General features: G+C 40.5%; 4 protein-coding genes across 4 annotated transcripts; 1 reads left to right on the forward strand and 3 right to left on the reverse strand.

Moving 5' to 3' along the window:
- Positions 1 to 464: 464 nt before the first annotated feature.
- Positions 465 to 10,731, reverse strand: safb (scaffold attachment factor B). Its single transcript, XM_040129306.1, has 20 exons — positions 10,426 to 10,731; positions 10,031 to 10,127; positions 7,659 to 7,723; positions 7,277 to 7,483; positions 7,128 to 7,187; positions 7,006 to 7,045; positions 5,798 to 6,206; positions 5,400 to 5,443; positions 5,054 to 5,313; positions 4,392 to 4,480; positions 4,042 to 4,091; positions 3,840 to 3,919; positions 3,540 to 3,682; positions 3,071 to 3,176; positions 2,615 to 2,811; positions 2,208 to 2,385; positions 1,957 to 2,039; positions 1,757 to 1,815; positions 1,460 to 1,514; positions 465 to 1,327 (listed from the first exon to the last, which is right to left on the reverse strand). Exons 1-20 carry the CDS (start codon positions 10,576 to 10,578, stop codon positions 1,210 to 1,212), a joined length of 2,493 nt encoding a protein of 830 aa, XP_039985240.1. The 5' UTR covers positions 10,579 to 10,731; the 3' UTR covers positions 465 to 1,209.
- A 153-nt stretch (positions 10,732 to 10,884) lies between these two features.
- malt2 (MALT paracaspase 2) lies at positions 10,885 to 19,073 on the reverse strand. The gene is made up of 17 exons (XM_040128332.1): positions 18,910 to 19,073; positions 18,263 to 18,433; positions 17,837 to 18,003; positions 16,764 to 16,894; positions 16,359 to 16,515; positions 16,088 to 16,275; positions 15,436 to 15,532; positions 15,124 to 15,174; positions 14,592 to 14,684; positions 14,240 to 14,443; positions 13,872 to 14,049; positions 13,686 to 13,760; positions 13,368 to 13,495; positions 12,544 to 12,693; positions 12,284 to 12,441; positions 11,910 to 12,047; positions 10,885 to 11,584 (listed from the first exon to the last, which is right to left on the reverse strand). The coding sequence occupies exons 2-17, from the start codon at positions 18,382 to 18,384 to the stop codon at positions 11,141 to 11,143; spliced, it is 2,481 nt and encodes an 826-aa protein (XP_039984266.1). The 5' UTR covers positions 18,385 to 18,433; positions 18,910 to 19,073; the 3' UTR covers positions 10,885 to 11,140.
- A 314-nt stretch (positions 19,074 to 19,387) lies between these two features.
- On the reverse strand, positions 19,388 to 21,659 carry mrpl54 (mitochondrial ribosomal protein L54). The gene is made up of 3 exons (XM_040128334.1): positions 21,424 to 21,659; positions 20,856 to 21,012; positions 19,388 to 20,179 (listed from the first exon to the last, which is right to left on the reverse strand). The coding sequence occupies exons 1-3, from the start codon at positions 21,548 to 21,550 to the stop codon at positions 20,047 to 20,049; spliced, it is 417 nt and encodes a 138-aa protein (XP_039984268.1). The 5' UTR covers positions 21,551 to 21,659; the 3' UTR covers positions 19,388 to 20,046.
- A 70-nt stretch (positions 21,660 to 21,729) lies between these two features.
- fam32a (family with sequence similarity 32 member A) lies at positions 21,730 to 24,354 on the forward strand. The gene is made up of 4 exons (XM_040128335.1): positions 21,730 to 21,902; positions 22,495 to 22,639; positions 23,830 to 23,883; positions 24,107 to 24,354. The coding sequence occupies exons 1-4, from the start codon at positions 21,820 to 21,822 to the stop codon at positions 24,173 to 24,175; spliced, it is 351 nt and encodes a 116-aa protein (XP_039984269.1). The 5' UTR covers positions 21,730 to 21,819; the 3' UTR covers positions 24,176 to 24,354.
- The last annotated feature ends 91 nt before the right edge of the window (positions 24,355 to 24,445 follow it).

The raw sequence follows: 24,445 nt of genomic DNA on the forward strand, positions 1-24,445 counted from the left end.
GCACCAGCAGTGGTATTGTGGGTAGTATCCGGTAACGTAACAACGTTGAGTCAAAAAAGGGCAAGGTTCACTGCATGAAGCCAACTTATATGCTATAGTTTTTTAAATAAAGTAAACTACAATAGGAAGCTCTAACAGAAGTGTTGAAATTCAAATAGTTGATTCAGTGCATAATGCCAACTCGTATGCTTGTGATTTTCTGTGCTTAACGTGAGCCCCTAAATTTGATTTTTTAAAAACTGTTGTGGCAATGTGAATCAGGCATAATTTGTTTCAGTAGTACCACTGCATAAAGATGAAAAAGCTTTTATTGTAGTAGGCAATTTCACCCTGTGGATTTTACAACGGAGCTCCACTAGACCACTGAGCTGAGCATTGCATTAAAATAAATCAAACAACACTGTCAACAGAAGGACAGGAAAAAAAATGACACCTTGATGCAAAAAACAAACCAAAAAAAAAAAAAAAAAAAAAAAAAAAAAAAAACAAAAAAACAACATTTGAGTGACAGAAAATTTAGGCTGAAACATCATACATTAAATTTTAGATTTCATCACTGATCTATGCACACATACACACACTACCGTTACTCAACAATCACACAAATCAAATACTATACAACAAAAAAAAAAACTAATTGAAATATAAAAAGAAAAGTCTAATAAGCTTGGATAATCAGAATGTTGACATTTAATTTAAAAACCTTTGTTCAGCAGGGAAATTATTACCAACCATGTGTTTTAAAAAGAATACCGTCAAAAGGAGCCTCAAGTTCTGCACAAGTTAATTGCAACAAAGGCTCATTTAACGAGAACAGAAAACTTCCAAAATGTTTCAGACACAAACTGAGATACAGATATGAGACTGGTGAGGTTAGGTCCATCAACCTCTGAAAAACATCTACATTTACAGCACAGAGCTCTGACGCTACTCTCCACCAAAGGCCAACCTGCACACACAACAAATTCTTGTAAGCAGTCAGGTGTGTTAAACAAACAAGGTAGATTGGACTGAATGATAAATATAAGGCAGGAGATCAAAAAAAATGGAGAAGCAACAAAAAAAAGTAAAGGTTTCCATCAAAAATGGACTGGAATTATGTCAAAAAAGAATCCCGATTTTAAAAAAATGTACAAAAACAAGATGGCCACATCCTCCCTGATATGACCTCTTGAAACAGTCCCACTATGGTCTTCAGACAGACAGACATCAGTAGCGTCGACCAAAAGCTCCACCCTGCAGCCCGCCGCCCTGCATCAGCTGGTTCTGTCTGTTGAGAGCTCCAGAGAGGGACTGAGATGTTCCTGTGTTCATGTAGCCTCCGCGGCTGTTGAGAAAAAACGACACCGTTCTAACTGACAGTACTGGCTGCTCTTGTGAAGTTTGTCTTAAAAGGGATAGCACATCAACAATGAGACTTAAATAGATATTGATAGATATACTGATATTTACTACACACCCTGCCATTCCTCCACGTGCCATGTGGCTCTGGCCTGGGATAGCACCATCCCTACCTGGAATTGAAAAGCAAAACATCAGACACAGATCAAGACCACTGTAGTTAAAGCTCTAGACTGCCATTAAGCAGGATAACTGTACACCATTTTACTTCAGCCCGCTGCTATGTGTGTGCCATCTGCCACACCAAGAGAAGGAAAAACTACTGTACTTCATTCAAAATAATGCTATCATGAAAACAGCCTGTGTAACTAGAAGTACAACCATTACACACAAAATACAGCACAAGCATTCATACTTTGCCACGGTCTGTCTCCTTCCATCTTCCGACCGGAGTCCCAGTCTCGACCTCCTTCCCTAAAAAAAAAAAAAAAAAAAACAAAACAAAACAAAACAGATATTTTTATATTTTTTCCCTCCTTCAGGAGAAATGTCAGTACTGAACTCTTTTCAAGTTTTTATATGGCTTGAACTGAAGCAGCTCACTGTGACGCTCACCTCGGGTTCATGCGCTTGTCATAGCCTCCACCCCAGGGCTCTCGGCCGTCTCTGCCATGTCTGTCTGACCTGTCTGAGAAGTGCTGTTAAGAGACGAGGCAGTTAAAACTCTCTCACACCCTGCTCCTGTGAAATTGCTACAAATTTTAGGCTTCAAAGATTCATGTTTTACTGTTCTTTAGGGCAGTTGTGTCAGGCACACACCGAGCCAATGACGCCACAGTCATGGGAGGAGGGTCCACGTCTCTTACCTGACCATCTCTGTCTGCACCCATGCCACGAGTGTTGTCCCGCCTGTCCATCATCATGTCATCTTGGTAACGGCCCCGGTCTCTGTGGTCAAAGTCCTGATAACGCTCTTGTCGACCGAAGTCGGAACGGCCGTAACGGTCATCCATGGCCATGCGCTTGTCAGGCCAATCATCTTTCCTAAAAAACAGATCAGGCAACAATAACCACAAGGAAGTTCACCCACTGAGCCTGGCTCTATCTGGCTGATATAGAGCACATACAGAAGTACTGAAGCTCAAACTCTTTTTTTTGGTGATACTTTACTGCTGATCGGGAAAGCCAACTGAAATGAACCTATGCTTAAGCAATAAATACATTCATCAATCATCCCTTTCAGCGTCACTACACCATGGCAGTTATTATTTACCGGCCATCCATGTCATAAGGCCTTTTAATGGGGCGTCGCTCCTGTTCATAACGCAACTGCTCCTGCTGCCGTCTCAGCTCCTCACGCTCCCTGAGGATCCTTTCCTGCTCCCGTCGCCTCTCGTACTCTATACGTAACCTTTCACGCTCCAGGAACTGACGCTCCATACGGTCCGCATCGAGACGCTGCTTCTCAGCCTGGGAATGAAACCATTCATCATGACTATCAACAGATATCGTAAAGATAATTTTTTATATAAAAAAGTACATCTGGGACGAAGAGAAATTTGACAAATGGATATATGGAAGCAAAAGATATTTCTATTGACAATTTAATTGGAAGCAGTGTATGTATTCAACAGTCTAAGATTTGCATCAGAGAGTATACTGTAAGAAATGTGGGCAAGAACACATAGCAATGCAGTGAGAGAAATCCCCTGCAATTATTTGACAGTACCTCAAGCCAGTGTCTCTTCCGCATCAAGTGTTTCCTCTCCTCTCTCTCCCTGAACAAACGGATTCGCTCACGCTCACGATCTGGGCGGTTGTCACGATCACGGTCACTGAAAAAAAAAAAGAAACAAACAAAAAAAAAACAGCAAAGATCAAACTCTGATCAGTGAGTAACTAGCACCAAAAGTATTTACTGTATCGAAAGACAGGTGAGTATATATAGGTTAATAGTGTCCAGTGTAAAATCATATTGTTCAAACATAACTATAATGATTTCTTCAGTCCTCAAAAACAGATCTAAAACACATTTTTATCTTACAGAAACAGATGCAGCTCTACTGTAAAAAATACATCACACGGACCTGCACAAGATAACAATCTTAAGAAGTACAAGAGCTTCATTAATTTTGACTATCAAACCTTATTAGAGTAGGTTGAGATAATTTTTTCTAGCCCCATGGCATGATCCTTACGTGTATCTGCGTCTTTCCACCTCTCTGATCTCCCTCTCCCGTTGTCTCTGTCTCTCCCTCTCTCTCTGCTCCTTGATCTGGTCGAATGACAGGATGTCTTTCTTCTCCTTACTAGATGACTTGCGGTCCCGACTCTTTGTGCTCTGGAGAAATGAGAGAGGGAAAGAGAGGACAGAAAAAGTTAAAGGCAGATTTAAAAAACACATTGTTACATATATTAGTAGACTCAAGCTGAGGTTTCTAAACATAGCTACCGTAGTAACTCGAGTATAGCAGCTATAGGGGTGTATGTTTACTTACTCGCTCCTTGCTTTTGGTTTTGACGCTGATAACGGGCTCTCCTTTGGACTTGTCCATAACTACAGTCCTCTCATTTCGCCCTGTGAAAAATATAGTTGATATTGTCAAGCAAAAATGAAAAAAATTACTTTTTATAGGAGAGGTAACTTTTTACAGCATTAACTTGATACATGCAAGATGGGAATCATCTAACTTTTCTTACCTTTGCCATCTTTCCCTTCTCCCTCAGATTTCTCATCCTTTCCATCAGACCTATAAAACATATCAAGAGTGTGAGCATTATCAGAGCTATTTTAAAAAACATTTTAAAAAAAACAATTCAGTGACTGGTTCACTTCTCTCCCCATAGTTTGACAGCTCATCCACTTTTTGAGTTATATAGCTCAGGAACTCTCAACTGCTATGGTTACAGGTTACCACCTGGTCATGCAATGCTAAAAATGTATGCACCGATGATATTTAGAAGGCACACTGTATCAAAATACCGGGCTGCTAGTTCATTTTTAGTAACAGACTTTACTCAAACACGAGGCAGCTTGTAAGCACTCTTACTTGGAGTCGGAGGAGTGTCTCCTTTCGCTGCCAGATTTCTTGGGGTCATTCTTGTCTGCTGGCTTCTTCCCCGCTGGCTCATTTTTAGCCTACAATGTTTAAACAGGAACATGTTTTTTCACAAGAGCTGAATGAACAGATTCAGTTTCACACACTGATCATACCAAACAATGAAACTGAACCATAACACCTCTTTTGTGGGCATCAGAGAGTTTGTGTTCTGATATGTTATTTCTTGCAACAGTTTAACAACCCTCTTGTTTTCTTGCACTTACTGTTTTCTACTGGCATCGCTTCCTATCAGTGCTTGCTACAGTAGAGTGAAGCCATAAACCGAAAATTTAGCAATAACAATATGTTTGATAAAAGCCTTGCCGGGTGTTTTGGAGAGCTGCATAATGCAATTACAACAACTAAAATGGGAATAAACTTAAGATTTATTTTAGTTTTATCCTCAAATCTTTATCTTAACAATCTAAGTGTATGTGTTGATTAAGGCAATAAACTTCCCACAGAGATTAAATTCAATAAAAAGGAAATTTGAGTTCGACCTACAAGGGCTAAGATTTACTCAGATCCATGAGGTGTTTATCTGGCCGGTACCTTAGTTATTAGAGGACCAATAAAAGCAATGAAAGCAAAAGTCTTCCCTCAACACTCACCCGCTCCACAGAGATCATCCTGCCATGCAACTCAGTCCTGTGAAGGTGGCTGATACACTTGGTGGCCTCCTCTGTGGAGGACATGGTAACAAAACCATAGCAACGAGCCCCGGGGCTCTTGGCATTGGTCACCACCTTAGCTCCAACAACCTTGCCGTATTTGCTGAAGAGAGTCTTCAAATCTGTCGCTCTGGTAGTGGACGAGAGACCGCTGACCCACAGATTCCTGCTATTGCTCGCTGCAGCACCACTTCCGGCGGCTACACATATACACAATACATTAATGAGCATATACCCATTGAATGTGAAAGACCAGAAAAGACAGGAAACCGCTTTATTCACTCACCCTTTTCATCTTTTGGCTCAGTCTGGCCATCTTTTTCCTCCGAGCTAAAGAAAAAGAAAAAAAGCCATAAGCATACACGAGTGAGGACACCTAGGATCTCCTCATATGAATGTATTTACCTATGTGTTTTATGGTTTAATAAAAAAGTTGACAGTGACCAGCCCATCATGTACCGCAGTGCCGTGCTTTAATGGTGAATAACTGGAAGTATACCCTATGAAAATCCGAATACGTTACTTGCCAAAGGGTAATAGGTGAGTGTAAGGAATGACAAATGAAAACAGACAAATGCACAGAACGTTTTTACCTCCAAAAGAGCATCCAAATTTTTCTAGCACAAAGGAGCCAATGCAACAGAGATAACCATTTTGGTTTCTAGTAGACAGAAAGCAACAAACCTCTTTTTCTGATCATCGCCCTCTACAGAAGAGGACTCTTTCACTGTCGAGGCTGAATCCGCAGCAGCTTTCTCTTCTGTCTTCTCATCCTCCTCACCCTTCTTAGACCCAATTTCTGAATCAACGGTTTCACCCACAGCGCCCTGTTCGCTTACACTAACAGCCTGCGAGCTTTTGTTTTCAGCGTCAAATGTCTCTTCTGGGACATTCTGTATGTCCCCAACCTCTTTGGCGTCCATGTCCACAACATCCCTGTCGGTCTCCACATCTCCAGAGGCGGCTTTGTCGGACACACTGTCTTCCCCTCTGGCGGTGGCAGCTTGCTCTTCTTCAGGGCTCGTCTCGTGGCTCTGGTGTTGATCTTCGTTAAGCGGCTCAGATAAACAAGACCCGGCTACTTTGTCATTTTCTACGGATTTAACAGGAATAGAATGGCACAGAGTTTAATCACTTCTGAAACACAGCAATGGTTAACGAGGAACTGGCAAGGCCTGGATTAGGAACGTCATGACCACTGGCGTGTGCTCTTAGAACTATGTATTAAAACGATGAAGTAGACCCTGACGAGAGACTGGAAGAGAACCCAAAGGCTGGAGGACAACCAAGCAACTAGTGCGACAAACACTTTGGTTCAATTCTCAAGTTGAACCACTTCAATCTGTTCACCTGATCCAAAGCAGACAAAGAGTTCAGTGCTGAAGAGAGCCACAAGATCGGCAATGCGGCAGTAGGGTCCGCTGCAGTCCATCTTCTTCCAGCCTTTGGATTTCCAAGTGTCCATTTGTATTGACCATAACTTCAGCTCAAGTCCAGAATATTCATATCCAGCTTATTTCTGAGTCAGTGTCTTTAAAAATATGTAACAGCTGATGAGTCTTGATGGACCTTCTTATCTTGGTCTTCATGTGGCAACCTAGAAACACTGCAATCACCTGCAACAGCTAAAACCTCCCTGACCATGGAATTTTAATTGCTGTCAATGTGCATCAAATTGTTAACCACTGCCATTTTACAACTTGAAGAACATCACTGGTAACTTGACCAATATTTAATGGTGAAAGTATAAATAATGGATAACCAAATTTCAGCACAAAGCCAGCAACTTCCTTTGGGCTTCCAGTCTCTCTTCCTAAACAAAGTGTTTGCATTCCAAGCTCAACACTGTAAAAAGATGCCTCCACCTTTTTATTAACCATTTTCTACAGTACCTGTTTCTTCTTTCATGTCGTCTGCATCTGGATCCTGAGCCTAAAACAAAAAATTGTGTTTTTACGAAACTGACTTTTACCATAGCATCACAATACACGAAAATATTTGTGAGGGAACATACCGTATTGATTGATGAGCACGTCATATATTCATCCTTATATAACATCTCAGACTCGCCCATCTGTTAAAATACGTACAAGTACAGAAACATTAAAACTTGACAAATTAAAAAAAAAAAAATTAGTTGACAAATTTGTAGTCTAGTCTCACCTCTGGACCTCTTGCTTCATCTTCTGACTCGAAACCCCTGTTGTCATGTTCTTCATTCATCAATGTGTCGTCTTCTCCATGGAAATTCTCAGATTCATCTTCATCATCCTCAGCTGGTACTCCATTGTCGTTCTCCGTCTCATCCAGAACGTTCATGTCGAGGATGTCCATTTCCTGCATGTTCTCATGATCATCCTGCAGTTCCTCCTGACAGAGGAAAGGGGGGAATTTGTTGAAAACAGTAAATACAACACAAAAGTATGATCAAGAGCCCAACAACTCTGCAGTTGTGAAGAAGAGGTACCAATTGTGTAAAAACATTTTACAGCACTATACCTGTTAAAAAAAAAACAAAAAAGAAAAACCCTTTTAAGAAACTTACATGCCCATCATGGGAGTCTTCCTCAATAGTGCTGTCCTCTGGTTCATCATTCTCTTGCCTGGTATCTACAGAAAATATACTTTAGTTTAGACCAAGTCTTCTTCAGGTGTCTTACAGGTGCCAAAGAAAACTGTTGTGTATACCATCTACAACCTCCAAAATTACCATTGCATTTATGGACCAAACAAAATTTAACATTTTCAAACTCAAAAAGATTTTTTTTCTTTTAGAATTTCTGGCAGGACTATTGCCTGACACACGGCAGGCAACAGACAACCATCCTACCGCCTACCATGTGCAATGGACCACACACTTCAAGCAACAGACACTGCCCCAGAAAAAATCTCATCTAATCACATATGAGGTTTGACTACTGCTCTTGACATTGACAAATATTTAAGGCTCAGAGGCAAGGAACACAAGACACGTTAAAAATTTTATTGCCAGTACTAATCCACCTGACTCTGACCTGCTCTATAAAATTTACACTGATTATTTTTTTCTTGTTTTTAAATATAAACTTAAGACCTATCCAAGCTTTGAATTCTTTTTTTTTTTTGCTTTTTTTTATTTATGTAGTGTCCTTGGGTTACATTAAAGGTGCTTAATACTGAAATGTTTAATGTTATTGCAAATGGAGTTTCATAGTGAAACATATCATTCTACTCATCTGACTGTATAACCCTGAGGATTATTTGCAATATGTGTTCTGTAAATAGTTTTTGCTGAATGTAATCAAATTAATAAAGAATAAGAAATATGCAAGTAACAGTTTGTAATGGCTTGGTTTGTTGCATACTAGATGATTTTTAAATGCAGGTAAACCCACTAAAAAGACAACTGACTCCTTTCCCATGGCCAGTAGACAAGTTCTCCCAGGGTCAACCCTGCAGACTACTACAACAGAAAGGGGTGGCAATCAATTATCCCACAGCTTCTGGTCGGCGGGACTTTTTGAGAAAAGAAAAAAAAAATGTATTTTTGGCTGGACCGCAAGAGCAGGGGACAGCCCTACACGGCGGGTGTGAGGGTGAGCTGCTAGCTGCCTTGTAGACTGTCAAAATTGATCCGTTGCATCTCTTTGTACTCGTGGGTTGGTGCTACTGTCAGTGTTGGACCCTCTTGGTGAGATGGTTGAGTCGGTGTTTTTAAAACTTATTTCCAAGAGGATAAAAAGGGGCAAAAATCATGTCCACTTGGTTGTCATGTTTCCATCACTGCTGATTCGAGCTGGAGCCAATTAATACCGCTGGCTACTGTCATTTGACCTAGAAATAAATGCCGATTGTACCCTTTCCCACTGAAGACAAAAACCAGATGTTAGTGGTTTTTTTTCCCAGTGTGAAAGGGGCTTTAATGCTGAGTAACTGGGAACACAACTGGGAAATGTTCTGAATTCTGGGTGAGTTGGCATGGAAAGACCCATTAGCAGCTAAAAATAGATGTGTGTAAAATGTATTTAGGAGCATACCGCAAAGAAAAAGTATTACAAAGTTTAGCCCAAGCAGCCTCTATTTATAATTATTTTTTCAACAAAAAGGTTTATAACAACAATGGCAACGATGCAGTCAATGCGCTAGACCAATGTTGTCCGTTGAAAAGAAAACCATGTGATGAACTCGTCAGCGCAAAGAGCCAAAACCACATCAAGAATTCAATAAGAAGCGGCCTTTGGAGTGTCTACAGTTGAACACTTGATGCAGATCAGCTTGGAGTCGCATTCAGTGCAGCAGTTTGATCCCAGTCCTGCTGTGGACTGCTGGCTGAGCTCAAAAGGGGCCAAACGCTGCTGGACCAGTGAAATCCTTGGTGTCTAAACAGACTGAGCAGACTTTTAAGTGTTTAGAACTAAGAAGAACTACTTTATTATAGAGGTGTTCATACCTTTCAAACTGTTAATATAGTTTAAAGCAATTTAAAGTATAAATAGATAAATTACTTTAATATTAAATAAGTACAGTTTGAAGCAGAACTAATTAAAAACATAGTGTACTTTTGTATTCAAGTAAATGAAATCACTTCGCTTTGAATGTGTCCTCCTATCCCTTTCTTAAAGAGAAACATCTTCCTTTTCATGGTGCCACTGAAGGTCTCCATGTGCTCCTTAATTCTGCAACTTAGAAGCGCCTGTGCTCCTTAGGAAAAAAGTGAGCATCAACTCCTGATTAAGAGGTATTTCTAACAGCAGGTGAGGTGAACAGGCATGTGCACAGGCCATTAAATATCTAGTATCATGTGTCATTTGACAAGCAGCGGGCTCTCCAGTATTGTCTCATTTACACAGAAGATAATGAGACAAAATCACGTGTCACATTCCACAGACGTTTACAGTTTAGGTGGAGGTGTGTTCGTGCAGCGTGCGCTGACTTTACCTCTGGCAGCCCGCTTAGGGGCAACGTTGGTTTTCTTTGGTGCTGAATCCGGAGCCACAATAATCTCATCGGGATTTGCACCCTCCTCCTCGATGGCCTGTTTATGGAGAATAAAGCCACAAACGAATACTTTAATGGACTGGAAACAAGTAAGGAGGAGTTGGAAATTAACCTGCGTCAAATATGCATAAAGCCACGAAAATTAAGGCATTTAGCTGTTTGACGCAAAGATTAGCTAACAGCTAGCGGTAGCACACGGTTCCGGTCAATGGGGCTCGTAAACTCACGTAGCTTTGAGTTTATAATGGTTTGACAGGGTGCATTCGCAAAGCCAGAAAAGGCAGGTTAATGCGGTAATTCTGTGCCTAGTTGTTAAACAAGAGAGCAGCCAGGACCTTTTTCAGTCGCTCCGACAGCACGCTCTTGACGCCCGTGGTGTCCAGGTTTCGCTTCTTCAGCTCGGCCTTCAGATCAATAACTCTCAGCTCCGACAGTTTGCGAACCTCTGCGCCCTCCGGAACCTCCACGTCCGCCGACGGTTCAGCCATCGTCCTGTCCGACAAAATATTTCTTCAGTTTGAAAATAACCCTTATTATGCACTTTATTTACTGATGCTGCACTACAAATGGAACTTGCTGGCCTGCAAAGGTGCTGCAAAATGGAGGCCGCGCTGAGCCAGTGACGTCAGGGCGCAGGCGCAGTACAGTTGTAGCGCAGAGACATGCACAGGGAAAACTGCATTCATTTGTAAAAAAAAAATTATGAAATACATGGGACACACACACTCAAAAATCCGAAGACATACAACAGTTCATACAATTCATCTTCAAAGGTTATATTTTATTTCTTCCCTCTTACAAAAAGAACACGTCAAACTTGATCTGCAGTGTTATGTGATAAAATGTACCGATTTCTTGTAAAAAATCTTTATAAAACATTACAAAAACTTAATATAGAAGATAAATGGACCACATACAATGACCTGAGTCCTGGGTCAACTTTACTGAAATGGCAAATCAAAGGCTTTTTTCCCATCTTTTGACTTTTTTTTTAGTATATGTGTACTCTGATTTATCAGTATGTAATGGACAAATCAGGTTTCATAATGCCTAGTAAGAGTGAAAATCGTTCATTTCACTAAATTTGTAGTTTGTGTTGTTTACTTGGCTGTGGGGCAAGCTTTTGCTGGGTACAAGAGGTTTAGGGGTATCAAACAATTCAGGACTGTCAGTCTCCTCTGGTATGTTGGCACTGCTGGATGAAGTCGGAGAGTCATTGGTGGAAGATTCTCTGCCAGTTTGTGCATAATATGACCATGCATTTGAGGCTGACCCAACAGAGGCGAAGCCCTCGGCAAAGGAGGAGCACTGAGGAACGCCGAAGGAGTCAAGGCTGAGGGCTGAGGACGCAGAGCAGGTGTGAGATGGTCGTGGTTCATAGAGGTTGAGTTTGGAGACCAGCGGTTTGCCAACTGTTACTGGTTGCCTTTCCTGTACCTCTTCGTCCATGTTGGAATAGGTGTAATGAAGACAGACACTGAATGTGAGCTCGCTCTATTAAGACAGTGAAGAGCAGAATGTGTTTTTTAGCTTTTAGAGAAAAAAAAATATATAAAAAGGCTTGAGAGGTTCTGACCCCCACAAAAGACAATGAAGTATCTCTCAGAAATAAAACAATCAACATAACATACTTAAATTTTACTCTTAATTGTAGACCTAATCAAATCTTTTTCAACATAAACTTCCATACTTTAAGCCTTATTTCTGACTGCTCAGTATTAGTAAATTGTTTCTAGAGGGCCCATAAACACTTATCAGGTTTCTTCTAGGACAGAAATAAGAGAAGTAACTATGAAAAAAAAAACGACCAGTGTCTGACCCTGAGTCTCTGCAGGCTGCAGATGCGAGTGTAAAGACTGGGGCCCTCTGATGAAGGAATATTTTCTTTGATCAATAATAAACTGCCGGCTTCAAGCAGAGTCTCCTGGTTACTCTTCTTCAGATCGATGTCCACATCCTCCCAAAGAAACATAGAACAAAGTGGTAAGGTCAGTACAGATCTTAAATCAGATTTTTTTTGGGTGTGTATGTGTACTTCAAGTATCCACAATAACAAATTATGTCCTGCTTAAATATATGGTATAGCGGAACACTGAAGTATTAAAAGTCACAAGCATTATGTGTCAGTATGAGCCCGAAATTTTGTGTGACTTTAAAATCGGAAATCTGTATAAGTAATATCAACTAACAAACCTCGGGGAAGTCAGTAAGCTGAGCAGAGCAAGAAACAATTTCTCTGGGCTTCTCAAGTATCCGGGTGTAGATGAACATGATGTTGGAGAACTCTGCAGCAAACCCAAGCTGAACCGTCACCCCACAGTCAAACTGCAGATAATGACTCTTGGGTAGGACTATGAAGACAGGCATTTGAATTAGGTAAACTTTACTCCACAGACATGACAATAACTCTTACCATATTTAATCATTTTAGATAATTTTTGTAAAAAGAGTACCGTGAGCGACGGCCCACTGCAGGTTGCGAGCTGAATAGGATGCAGAACATTCAGAGGTCTTTATCTGGTCGGTGAGGGACCGTCGTTCAGACAGATTACTTCGTAGCTCCAGAGCCTGCCTCCCTCGTGTGATTGCACAACGACCCATGTCTAGTAAGAGTAAAGAACTTTTAATCTACAGTATGCATTCATTAGAGCTGTTAAATAGTAATTCAACATGAAATTATGGAGGGGGAAAAACTGCTAGGTAGAAATTTTCATTTTTCATGAAAGTTTCTCCTCTGGCTAGAAACCAAAGAATGTTTCACTACATTCATGCTTCAGAAGAAAAACAGAGCTGTTATTTTTCTGCTTATTTGATGCTACAGTATAGTAAAAAGCAGCACCAATGCTTTGCAACAGGACATGTTCCATCTAGGTGTTCCGGTTAAGTCATGTTAGAGAGCCAACATGCACATTAGCAGAGCCCAGAATGTTCAAGCGTCAAACAAACTATAAAGAATAACGCCACAGGGGTTGGTTAGGTTAAAGATTCAGGATAGATTATGTGAGAGGTCTGGATGCACAGTAGGCTCACCTCACTATCAGGTAAAGTACAAAATTTAATGAGATGAATGAAGACAAATCATATTTAGTTAATTTGCGTATGGGAGTTGCAAATGAGCCACTTTCAGGCCACATGCTGATGCAGAGTAATCTGTTCTAACAACTTCATATACATAGAACCATCTCAAAGAACTGCAAAACTGCTAACTGCTTGGCCAGTTGCTGCAAATCTGAAAGCAAAGATCTCTTGCAGCACTTCACAGGTGTGCTCTACATACCTTCAGCCACTCTGTCTAGCATGACTGTGACCTTCTCATCTTCACAAACTCGCTGTTTGAGGAAGTTTATGAAGATGCCATTGGACACGTCTTCCCTCTTTACTTCATATGCCTCTGCATCTACACATCTAAACACAACCAAGTACATACAGTATGAGTGACACCTTACAGGCTAAAGCAGGAAAACTATTACATAATTAATACATGTATTCAATATACTTCTCCGTTCTTAAACACTGGACTCAAAGATTCAAAGACTACCTCTGATGCCAACCTCGGAAAGTTTACAATTACTGTGTCAGAGGATCAGCAACTTACGTGGCATAACCAAACACTGTATTTGCTGTGACCTTCAGCAGTCTTGGTTGTACAATGACATCATCATTTGGGTTTCTACAAGAGAAAACATTTAAGCACAAATATGCACAGCAGATGGTCTAATCTTAGCATGACATAAAAACAAGCTGGTACAAAAATTCATTTCTTTAAAATAAACACTGATACCTTTTGCGACACATGTCCAGCAGGAATATGTTGAGTCCAGTCTCTTTCTCCTGCATCCTGGTGAGTATATTCTGTACACACAAACAGTGCTCTGATGTGTAGGAGGCCGGTGCATCAATGGGAACCATGAAACTGTTGCCATAATTCTCATAACCATGACCAGCAAAGTATAGCAAGCCTTTGGTAGGAGGGAAGAGGGAAAAAGTGAGATTAATTTCAGCAAAGTAAGGCATTGAAAAAAGTTTGCCCTAATTACAAATTACAAATTATACTGTGAACAAATATATTAGCCTGTGCAGTCTTCAAAAGTACAGACACAGACCCAAATCAGGTTTCGAACATATTATCTAGATGGACAAGGGACAAACCGTAGACTCCCTTGTCAAGCAGCAAGAGGAACTCTGTAACGGCGCTGTGCATCTCCTGCCAGTTGAGGTCAAGCAGGGAAACCACCTTGAAGTCCATTTGTCGGAGGAGGTTGGTCAACTCATGGACGTCAGCAATGGGAGCACATAGCTGAGTGTGGTAGAGGTAGTTCATGTTGCCAATCAGCAGAGCAACTTTGCCTGTTGCTGTGGAGGGGAAGACAGGGCATCATGAAAGACCCAGTTACCTAATAAATTATGTAATATTACCTATTAACTGTGTACACTGGGCAACTCTGCAACTGTGGTCTACAGATACTGTACTGTAACTACAGTATTTGCTTGGAAAACTCGCCATAGAAATGCTTGGCTGACGAAGGCTGATTGGTCATCTCTTGTAGTGGATTTATTCCTGGTCTGCAAATTGGCCTTTGGATTTCCTGTGAGTCTGGCAACACCGATATGAAAAGAAATTTTTTTTTAAGTGTCCCATGCTGTTTGATATCTGATCAGAATGTGAAAGTCTCATTTTTAGTCCTTTCTGCAGTGCTTGCTAATCTCACATACACATTAAAAAAATGTGTGAAAAAATTATCTCGAACCGAGTCCACACTGATCAAACAATAACAATGTGGACACACACACACACACACACACACACACACACACACACACACACACACACACACACACAGCCCAATACGATCTCTGAACTGCTTTGACACACACAAAGTAAGGTTACATGATGATACTCTTCTTCACCAATGTGCCTACAAAAAACAGGAATCAAAGTGTGATGAAATGTTCCAGAAAATAACAGAGGAACTAGAATACTACTCTAGTTCCTTAATTTCCTTCTAAATATTCAATTAGGAAATAAACAATACCTAGACCACGATCAACTTCTACCCAGGATGCATCAGTAATGGAACTGGGACCTGCGAAAAATTTAAAAACACAAAGTTATTTACTGCACAGTTCTGCAATTTTGCTCATGTGTTAAACTGATCCTATAAATTTAGAGTGTGTCAGGCTTACTGTAATGTTGATCTATGCATGATCGCAAATTCCTCAGAAGCATTTGCTTGATATTCATACAGTTGTTATAAAACTTTTAACATTAAGATCTCTTTGATTTTTCTCATCTACACATTTACATTATGAATATAGAACAGAGAAATTATGTCTCTGGGTCTCACCAATGGTGACTGTTGCTGTGTCGCTCCACGCCTCATGATAAAAATTGAACACCTTACATCTGTACAGTCCTCTGTGTGCTGTGGTCACACACGGGATCTACAGGACAAAAATACAGAAATACAAAACATCAATTACACACATTATACTGACACAGACGAATACACATACTGTGTATCTCCTGTCATATGACAGTGTACAAATAGTTAAATGTAACATTTGCAACATTTTAGTCAGTGTCTTGTCAAACTCCTCCACTGGTGACCCACCAACCAAATGGGACTATGACATTCAAACATATTGGTCCACTTCATCCAGTGGAGGACAAGGAAAGCATCAACCTGATTTGATCATCTTTACACTCGCTCATTTTCACAATTGGTCTCCAAAATACAGATTTAAAACAAACAGCTCTGACTTTGCCAGGACAAGAGGAGCTCAAGCTCACCAAGTCCCATTTTAAATGTAAAATAAGCCATTTTTGTTTCTGATACCCTTTTCATGAATATAGTGCTGTGACTTTATATTTCTAGTCTTCGTTGGCAAGCCTTTTCTCCTCTAATTCTAAATTTTAATCCAGAAAGGTTTTCTGAAATGATGACTGTTATATGCAGTAGGTAAGCAGTTCACAACAGACTCTGTGAGCAGGCTTACCTTGAGTGAAGGTGTCTTGTGTTCTGGCATGGGCACCGCGTTGTGGTACCACTCGTACTGGGCGGGAGGGTTGGCCTCTGCTTTGCAATGAAGGAGCAGAGAGTCGCCCTCAGACGCTGCTTGGGACTGAGGCTGATGGGTGATACGCAGCCCACTCACTGACCCTGGAAACAGACTGCTGCTGCAGCCTGACATGACAAGATTTGCCACGCCATGAGATGGAATCAAAACAAGGGAAACAAGGAGAGGAGAAGAAAGAGAGGAGAGGTACCTGGACTAGAACTTGCACAGTGAACCAAGCAAACCTGAGCCCACTGAGAGAAGATGCAGTTTTCTCCATGGTTGACCCTACAGATGTAGTGACCCTGGTGGACCGGGGCTAGAGGACACAGGACCAGCTCCGGCATACACCCTGTCTCGTCCAAAATCTAAAGCAAGGAAATGATCAGTATATCCTAAAGTCTACATGACAAATTATAGCTGATATTTGTTAGGAACCATCATGAGAACAATTGTTTTGTCTCAATACCATCGCCACTGTAACATCAATATGGTGTAAAGGTGGCAGATTTAGCCAAAAATGAACATTAATACAGAACGCTCAACATAACTAAGGGTTTGACCTGAAGGTTACGTTACTTTTTATAATCACATAATGATAAGATGTTGGACTGACCTCCTCTTTGCCTCTGAACCACTGGTAGCTGAGCCCAGGGGGACCATCAGCTCTGCAGGTCAATACCACCCTGCTCCCCGCTGTGGCCTGCTGGGACTGCGGCTGCACTGTGATCAGAATCATCTCTGCCACTACCAGACACACACACACACACACACACACACACACACACACACACACACACACACACACATACACAGCCATACACACAACATTAACAAGCACAGACAAGAGGAAACACTCACTCAGTTGAAGAGGTATTTCCATTTAAAACATGTCACTTCAGAGGATGTGGCATAGTTTTAACAGGCACTAACTTACGAGAGGATATGAGAAAATAAATTAGTGCCAAATAATATTTCCTCTGCTTTGAAAGTTATATGGTTCACAGAGATATGACTATTTTTACTGTTGTTTACAATAGAGAAGAACTAACAGAGAACAAAAATAGGAAACTATAAAATAATTTTCAAACTGACATAAATTTCCTTCTTTGGCATTATGGCCCATTCGAGGGCTGAGAAAAATGAGACAACTAATTTTCCAGGTCTTGCTATTGGTTGTGTGGCTTGTCTTTATGACTTACTATGACATATAAAAAAATTAAAAATATAAAAGATATACCAAAAAAATATACGCTGTACTCAAGTAACAGTACTTGCCACTTTCCACCTCTGGCATTATCACCAATGACACAACCTGTGTTCTCCAGACAAATCAAAGTATCTTTGCAACTTTAAAGAGCAGAATTCATGGCTGATATCAAGGGCTAGAAGTCTTCCCTAAAGTAACCCCATAGCTATAACAGAAAAGTAACCCCATAGCTATAACAGAAAACAATGTACACTTTGTATCCAAAGTGTACATCGGATACAAAGTATCCAATGGATAAAAAGTATCCAATGTAATGTTAATGTTAAACCCCGCTGGGAAGGAAACGCAAGTTTATCTCAGGTCCCTGGATTTATTTATTTATTCTTTTTTTTTTTTCTTTTTTGGTTAAACGGGTACTTCCTGAAATAATAGTTCTATACATTTGCATAGGTATGGCACCACATTCACTTCTATTTTACCTGCGGTGGTGAGGTAATGCACCGCTTCCTGGTGGTCCACCTTCCTCAGGCATTGGAACAGGAATTCCAGGGAGCAGGAACGATCAGCGAGACGAGCCAGGAGGGTGCGTCCTGGGCTGCCTGCGGCGCTCAGCACCTGGAGTGAGCAGCTGGTCAGCTCACTTTCACTGCAGGGAAGGGGGGCAGAGTTAGCAGAGGTGTTGACAGTCCTAGGGCCCCCAAAACCTTGCAGGAATGTATAGTAGAATATTAGGTGGTGTTGGTGAGGGGGGGGCAGACCTGTTTAAAATGCCATATATCAAGGAGAGTCCTTGTTATAAGGGATAAATGTTCAAACGGTTTATTATGGTCACGGAAAAGATGTGGAGACCGCTGTGAATCGTGTGGGGCCGCCGCCCCTTTTGTGTGATGCCTTCAATGCCTTACCTGCAGCGGAATTTCGGTTCCTCGGCCACCGCATTGGCTAGCTGCCTCCATCCGCAGGTGGAGTTGTCCAACATCTTTGACAGCCTGTTCAGGACTTCTTCGCTCAGAGTACCAATGCTCATTTTCCACTCCTCGGTCTTATGTTTCACCACCAACAAACCCAGAAGTCCGCTGGACAAACAGGGACATTAAACTGAAACTTTACGGGCTGAAAACTGCCCCCAATAAACTCCACCACTTAGCAGTGAGTCATCTAGGATTTTCCCCCGGGTGTGACTGCCAGAGATGACCGAAAACAGTGGTTTTGATGTTGAATGAATCTCCCACCCGGGTGCCTACGCGACTGGTGCGCTACAAAGCTCGTAAGTTGTAAACACATCTTTGGGTTTCCTGTGGCCAGCTTTATGAAAATGCGTGGCGCGGAGGAAAGTCCGCCTGCAGTTAACTGTACACACAGGGCACAGGAAATTTTTGTCATATCAAGCAAACAAGTTAGGAAACAGCGAAGCTTTAACATTAAACCATAGGTTTTATCCAGACCAAACTAAAAACCCAGAAGTCCGTTGAGAACCGCGCTGCCACTTGCCGCTTCCGCCATTAATATAGGGAGGCATTGATCAATGGCGTGAGGAAGATTTTGGGCTTACCGACTTTACAAGAAGTACAGGCTGGTGATCAAATCCAGTTGTAGAGACAGAGGAACGAGAGGCGCTCAGATACAAGATGATGTCTGGTGCATTTTTAAACCATTGCTCTTCAACTCTGACATGATTTTGTTCCCCTCATCATTTGCTTTCATTTCGGTTCCTCATTTCTGCCATCCCCGGCAGGCTCATTTGCATGAAGCGTTGTCATAGCAACGCCACTCATTTAAAGCCAACTTTTACGGCGACGGATCAGTGCAAAAAACGAATTAAATTTACAACCTGGCAACGCAAACGTTGCTCCGTGATTTAGAACTGGTCTAGAAACCATGCATAAATGGTTTGCTAACCATAAATAAAGCCATTAATTACAGTTCATAAACCTTTCATACAGAGGTACCAGATTTATATTCATAACATGGATTAAAATTGATTAAAGCTATATGGGATCCTGCAAGAATAGAAAGAATCATTTGTTGGATATTTATTCATGTTTATTTATAATAAGTCTTCCAAATAAAAAAAGTGAAAGTGGTTTGTGGAAAAATCATCGCCATTGTACTAATTAATTAAATCCAATGTGATACCCCTGCATTACATACAATAAAGTACCTTTTTGAACTCTCACCACAAGGTCCATTTAGTAGCTGTTCTGGAGCTTTCGATTGTATCAAAAGCTACTAAGCGGACCTTTTGGGGAGATTGTTTCCAAGGTCAGAATGTACTTTCAGTCTGCATTTTTTGCTTCTGATGTTCACTTTATGTTGATATTGTGGTGATGTATTGTGTTCGACTGCATTTTGAGGTCAGGTCTTATATTTTTCCCCCTGTGTTCAAGATAACCATCGATAAATTTCCTGAAGTCCTATACTGTATATCAGAGACAGTTACAAGCTTTCTTTCAATTTACAAATACTGTTCTCTGAGGGCCAATGCAGGGAAACCACTGAATATGATAAATGACTTCAGATAACCTGCTAGATGGATGGCAAACAGTGGTTAACAGATGGTCTAATGATATTTCATTCAGGAACTTGACCTGGGATCTGAACATGTCAATGTCATGGCAATTCAGTTCATAGAGTCTGAAGCACGTCGATGTACAGAAGAAGAGCTCCCCGCTGTCACACTAGGGATGGCTTATAACTTCTTCCCTCTATGTAGCCTGTTGAAACGCCAAATGTTTTCCTTCCTCAGACGCTTCCAGTATTCCCAGCTGTCCGACTCCAGCTCGTACAACTTTTTGGGTGTTCCCAGGTTCAACTGGAACAACCTGAGCAAATGATAAGAGGGGGATTGGATCATTGAAGACACATGAAATGCCCTTATTTTCCAGAAAATTAAAGTTACAATGGGTGGACAAAATAACAGGAAAAAATATAAAATATGATCTGAAACTGCAGTCTCCCTATTACTTAATAGATGAGTCGAAATCTGTCTGACACAGTCTCAACTAAAATACAAACCAAAAGTAAGCAAAAGCATTCGTTATTTTGTCCAACCCGAGTACAGTATACTTCATATTCTTTTACTGTAATATAGCATCAATCTAGTATACCCACTGTCCTCTACCTCAACCTTCGTCAGCAATGTCCTGCATGTGTGACTGCCCTATCAACTACTGAAATTAACCATATTAACTAACTATATTCACTAAGCGTAGCTGGAGAGAGTCATATTGAGAGCCAAAAACTGTAGCTTCAAGTAAATAAATGGGGTATTATAGATGTAAAATGGGCAAAATATATGTACAACTCTTTGCAAGAGAAGAACACATTCAAAATAATTTCCTTATTTACTCTTAACCAATTAAAAACAGTTTTCTCAATAGATATTTTTAAAAACGAGGAAACAAAATTAGACAAACAGAAACTGTTAGTTCTACTTGATGATAGCAGGGGCCAAAAGAAATAAAATGTGGCTGAAACAGAAGAAATATGTGCTCTCACCACTCTGGGTATTCCTCCGGGGGCTTCAGTTTGGGGTCCTCTCCTTGCTTGAAGATGTTGACCCCTACTGCATACGAAGTAAGTCTGACAGGGTCTTTACACACTTCTGGACCTTTCAGCTCTTCCTTCACCATGCCTTTCCCTTTCCCTTTGGCGGCTGGAAGAAGTGGGGAAAAAGTCGAGTTTCATCATGTTAATATCAATACAAGAATGTCCATTGAGATTGGCTCAGGGTTGACTGCAAACAAACCACCACTGCTTTGTTAACCATAACACATTATGATTTAATGGCATCTGCAGACACAGGTGATTCAGACAAGTAGAGGACTGTGAAGGAATCTACTGTCAAAATGTTATTATTGTATTATTGCTTGACCACAACAACTATTATCCACCATTGTATTTTTTTATTTTTATTTTGAATGGCACACAGTGGTGTAAACAGACTAAATGTGTCAGCAAATCTTGACGCATAAGTGTCATCACCAGAGCCTATTTAAAACTGGCACTGAAGAAAATAGAGATTTACAGTAAGTGTATAGTGAACAGAGGTCTCCTCTTTACTCACCAACTTTCTTCGCATATCCACATGTCTGTATCCTGTTTAACATGTTCGTCCTGCAGAGCACTGTTGTAGCGTTGTTTGTGATGCATTTCGTTAACGCTACTGTCCTAAACAAACTGTACCCTGACATTGTTATTTTACGTTACTTAAAAGCGCAGCCCACGATGCTACAGTTTGACATTCATGGATCCTTCTAACTTCCGTTTTCTGCTTTGTCTTTGGCTCTGGCTCTGGGAAAATAATATACTGCGCCTCTCTGGACGGGAAGACACACTACAAGCCGGCTGATACAAGGTGCCCTACTTGGGTCATTTCACTTTAGTCCGACAGGTGGCAGCACAGGTGTACATGTGAATGGTGCTATTCTAACAAAACAGAAGACGAAGAAGAAGCGGAAAAATGTCGAAAATGTCGGAGTACGAAACAGTGCAGAAGAGTTCCCTGAAATTAAAAGGGGTAGGACACATTTCAGCTGGGAAAAAGTAAGTATTGTGGCATCTGGTAACATATTTTAGTAAGAGACGACGTGTTTAATCGGACAAAAGTACTTCAATACCCAGTCGCGACTGATTAAAAACCCCTGGTATTCAAGTGAGACCAATGTTAGCTTGTTTGCTAAATGAAAAACAGTGTCATCTGATATGTTAACGTTTACTGAGATTCTGTGAATACGATTACGATTTATGTGGGGAAATTCACTTTGAAAATCACTTGTCCCATATGGTCAGCACCGTTCGCCGTAACATTATGAAGTGTTTAGAAAACATTAGCATGTTAGCATTAGCTACATCAAAAACAACGAACTGTATAGGACTAAGGAGATGAACTCGATCTCAACATGTCAGACTTACTTCGAAATACATAATATAAACTTTGTCGAACGCAGTCATTTTATATAAGAAATGGTTAAACGTAGAAACCTCAGTAACACGCGGACAAAGAATAGTTCCTAGTGACTTGTACAACACAGACTGTGTGTAGACGTGTTTCTTTGTGGATGGGAGTGGAAGGTCCGACAAGCCAATTGTTAACTAACTGTCATTACATGTCTTTTTTTTTTTTTTTTTTTTTTAGGAAGAAGAAGAAGGATAAAGACAGTAAGCATCTCCTGGAGCAGGTCGTGACCAGTCAAAACGATGAGGAGGTGAAAACAAAGAAAGTATATGTTGACAAAAGGACACCGGCACAAATTGCCTTTGACAAGATGCAAGAGAAACGGGTAAGTTACTGGCCTCCAACATTTAAGAGCTACAATGACTGGACAAGGATTTGAGTCAGAGGCATAGTTAATAGTAGTAGTAGTAGTAGTAGTAGTAGGCTGTAGAAATCAAATTTAGCCGAACAGAGGAAAAGAACAGAATTGAAATATTGAGTAGAATAACCAAAAAAGATCTGGCTGCTTTGTGACAACTACTACCATAAATCTGTACCACAGTCAGCCACATTGCCATATTAGTATGAAGGTTCATAGTTTTACACAGTCCAGGAATAAGGAAATCATTTTGCACTGGTGGACAGAAGCAAACAGAGGAGTTCATATAAGAACAAACAACACTTGTCTAAAATAGTAAACAAACGGAAATCCAAAAAAAACCAAAAAACCTTTTGGATAGGAAAACTTCCAGGCATATGGTACATGTGTATTGCACACTTAGCTTCACAACCAGCAAGGCTGCACTGGAACAGAAACACCAAATTAACCATATGGGGATAGTAGATTATTACCTTATGTGCTGTTTTTGAACTCTCCTGTTCTAGGAACGTGGCAATTAGAAAATTAGAAAATACCAATGAGAGAGAGCCAACTGTATTCAATCTAAATCTTTACCCAGCATAGTGATTCCAACCTGAAACGGTTTCAATATAAACTATGTTAGCTCAGTAGTGTAGTTAATGGTGTTTCATAGTCTCAGTTTATTAGTCTTCACACCATATAATGACTGCGTTGATCCGCCCTTTTCTATTCAATGGACGAAGTTCATTATTTGAAACAGTTAATGTTGCAGCATAATGTGTTGTGAAGCATACACATGGTGAAGCACCATAACATGAACATGGTGAACATCCTCTTCATTTAACAATCAACATGTCTACTGCCCAAAAACATTGGATGATGTCAAAAAGTGACATAACCTACACAACCTTTATATGTACAGCAGGCAACTGGCATTGCAACAATTTGATAGCGTAGGCAGTTTTAACGTGTGATTTATTGGTAACAGGTGGTGATGTCTGTTGTCACTGACAGTCACAACTTATGACAAGTCCAGTGCCCATGTTTTCGTGTTGTTCAGTAGTATACTGTTTGTGACGGTGTTTATAGTGTGCCTAAACCAACAGTGATAATGTCCATTTTTCAACGTTTCTTTTGCATTTATTTTGCCTCTGTCTCTATCTCTTTCCTTACAGCAAATGGAGAGGATTTTGAACAAAGCTTCAAAGACACACAAACACAGAGTCGAGGTAACTTGTCAGATTTTAGAGAGCAACATTCCATCCAATCTGTTAATTCAAACTTGCAAAACAGCACAGTCATTCAAGTAAATGTTTTTTATAATTTTGAATATGAAACATTTATGTTTGTATCTTTACACGTTCCAAGTTGCATCAGAAAGGGGCTCATATTTATCACTGGAGAAATATTAGCAAAAATTAATGTATCTTCTGTTGTTTTGTTTGTTTGCAGGATTTCAATCGCCACCTGGACACCTTGACAGAGCATTATGATATTCCTAAGGTCAGCTGGACAAAATAGAAGAGGAGCAAATGTTCACCACTTGTACAAAAATCTCACACATCACGTTTCTGTAATGTATATTTGTTATTTGCTAGGTTTTTATATATATACACACAATTAAAATTTGTTCAAATAGAATTCATTTATTCTTTTGTTGTAATTCCTGGTGTATACAATAAAGGATATGAGTAAACATATCATTTGTCTTTGTTTTCTTTGTCATACTATACATCCTTGATGACATAATTTGATAACCAAGCATATTGGCTGATGTTTCATAGATTAAAA

This window comes from Xiphias gladius, chromosome 6 (genome assembly GCF_016859285.1).
Source record: "Xiphias gladius isolate SHS-SW01 ecotype Sanya breed wild chromosome 6, ASM1685928v1, whole genome shotgun sequence".
Taxonomy (NCBI): Eukaryota; Metazoa; Chordata; class Actinopteri; order Istiophoriformes; family Xiphiidae; genus Xiphias; species Xiphias gladius.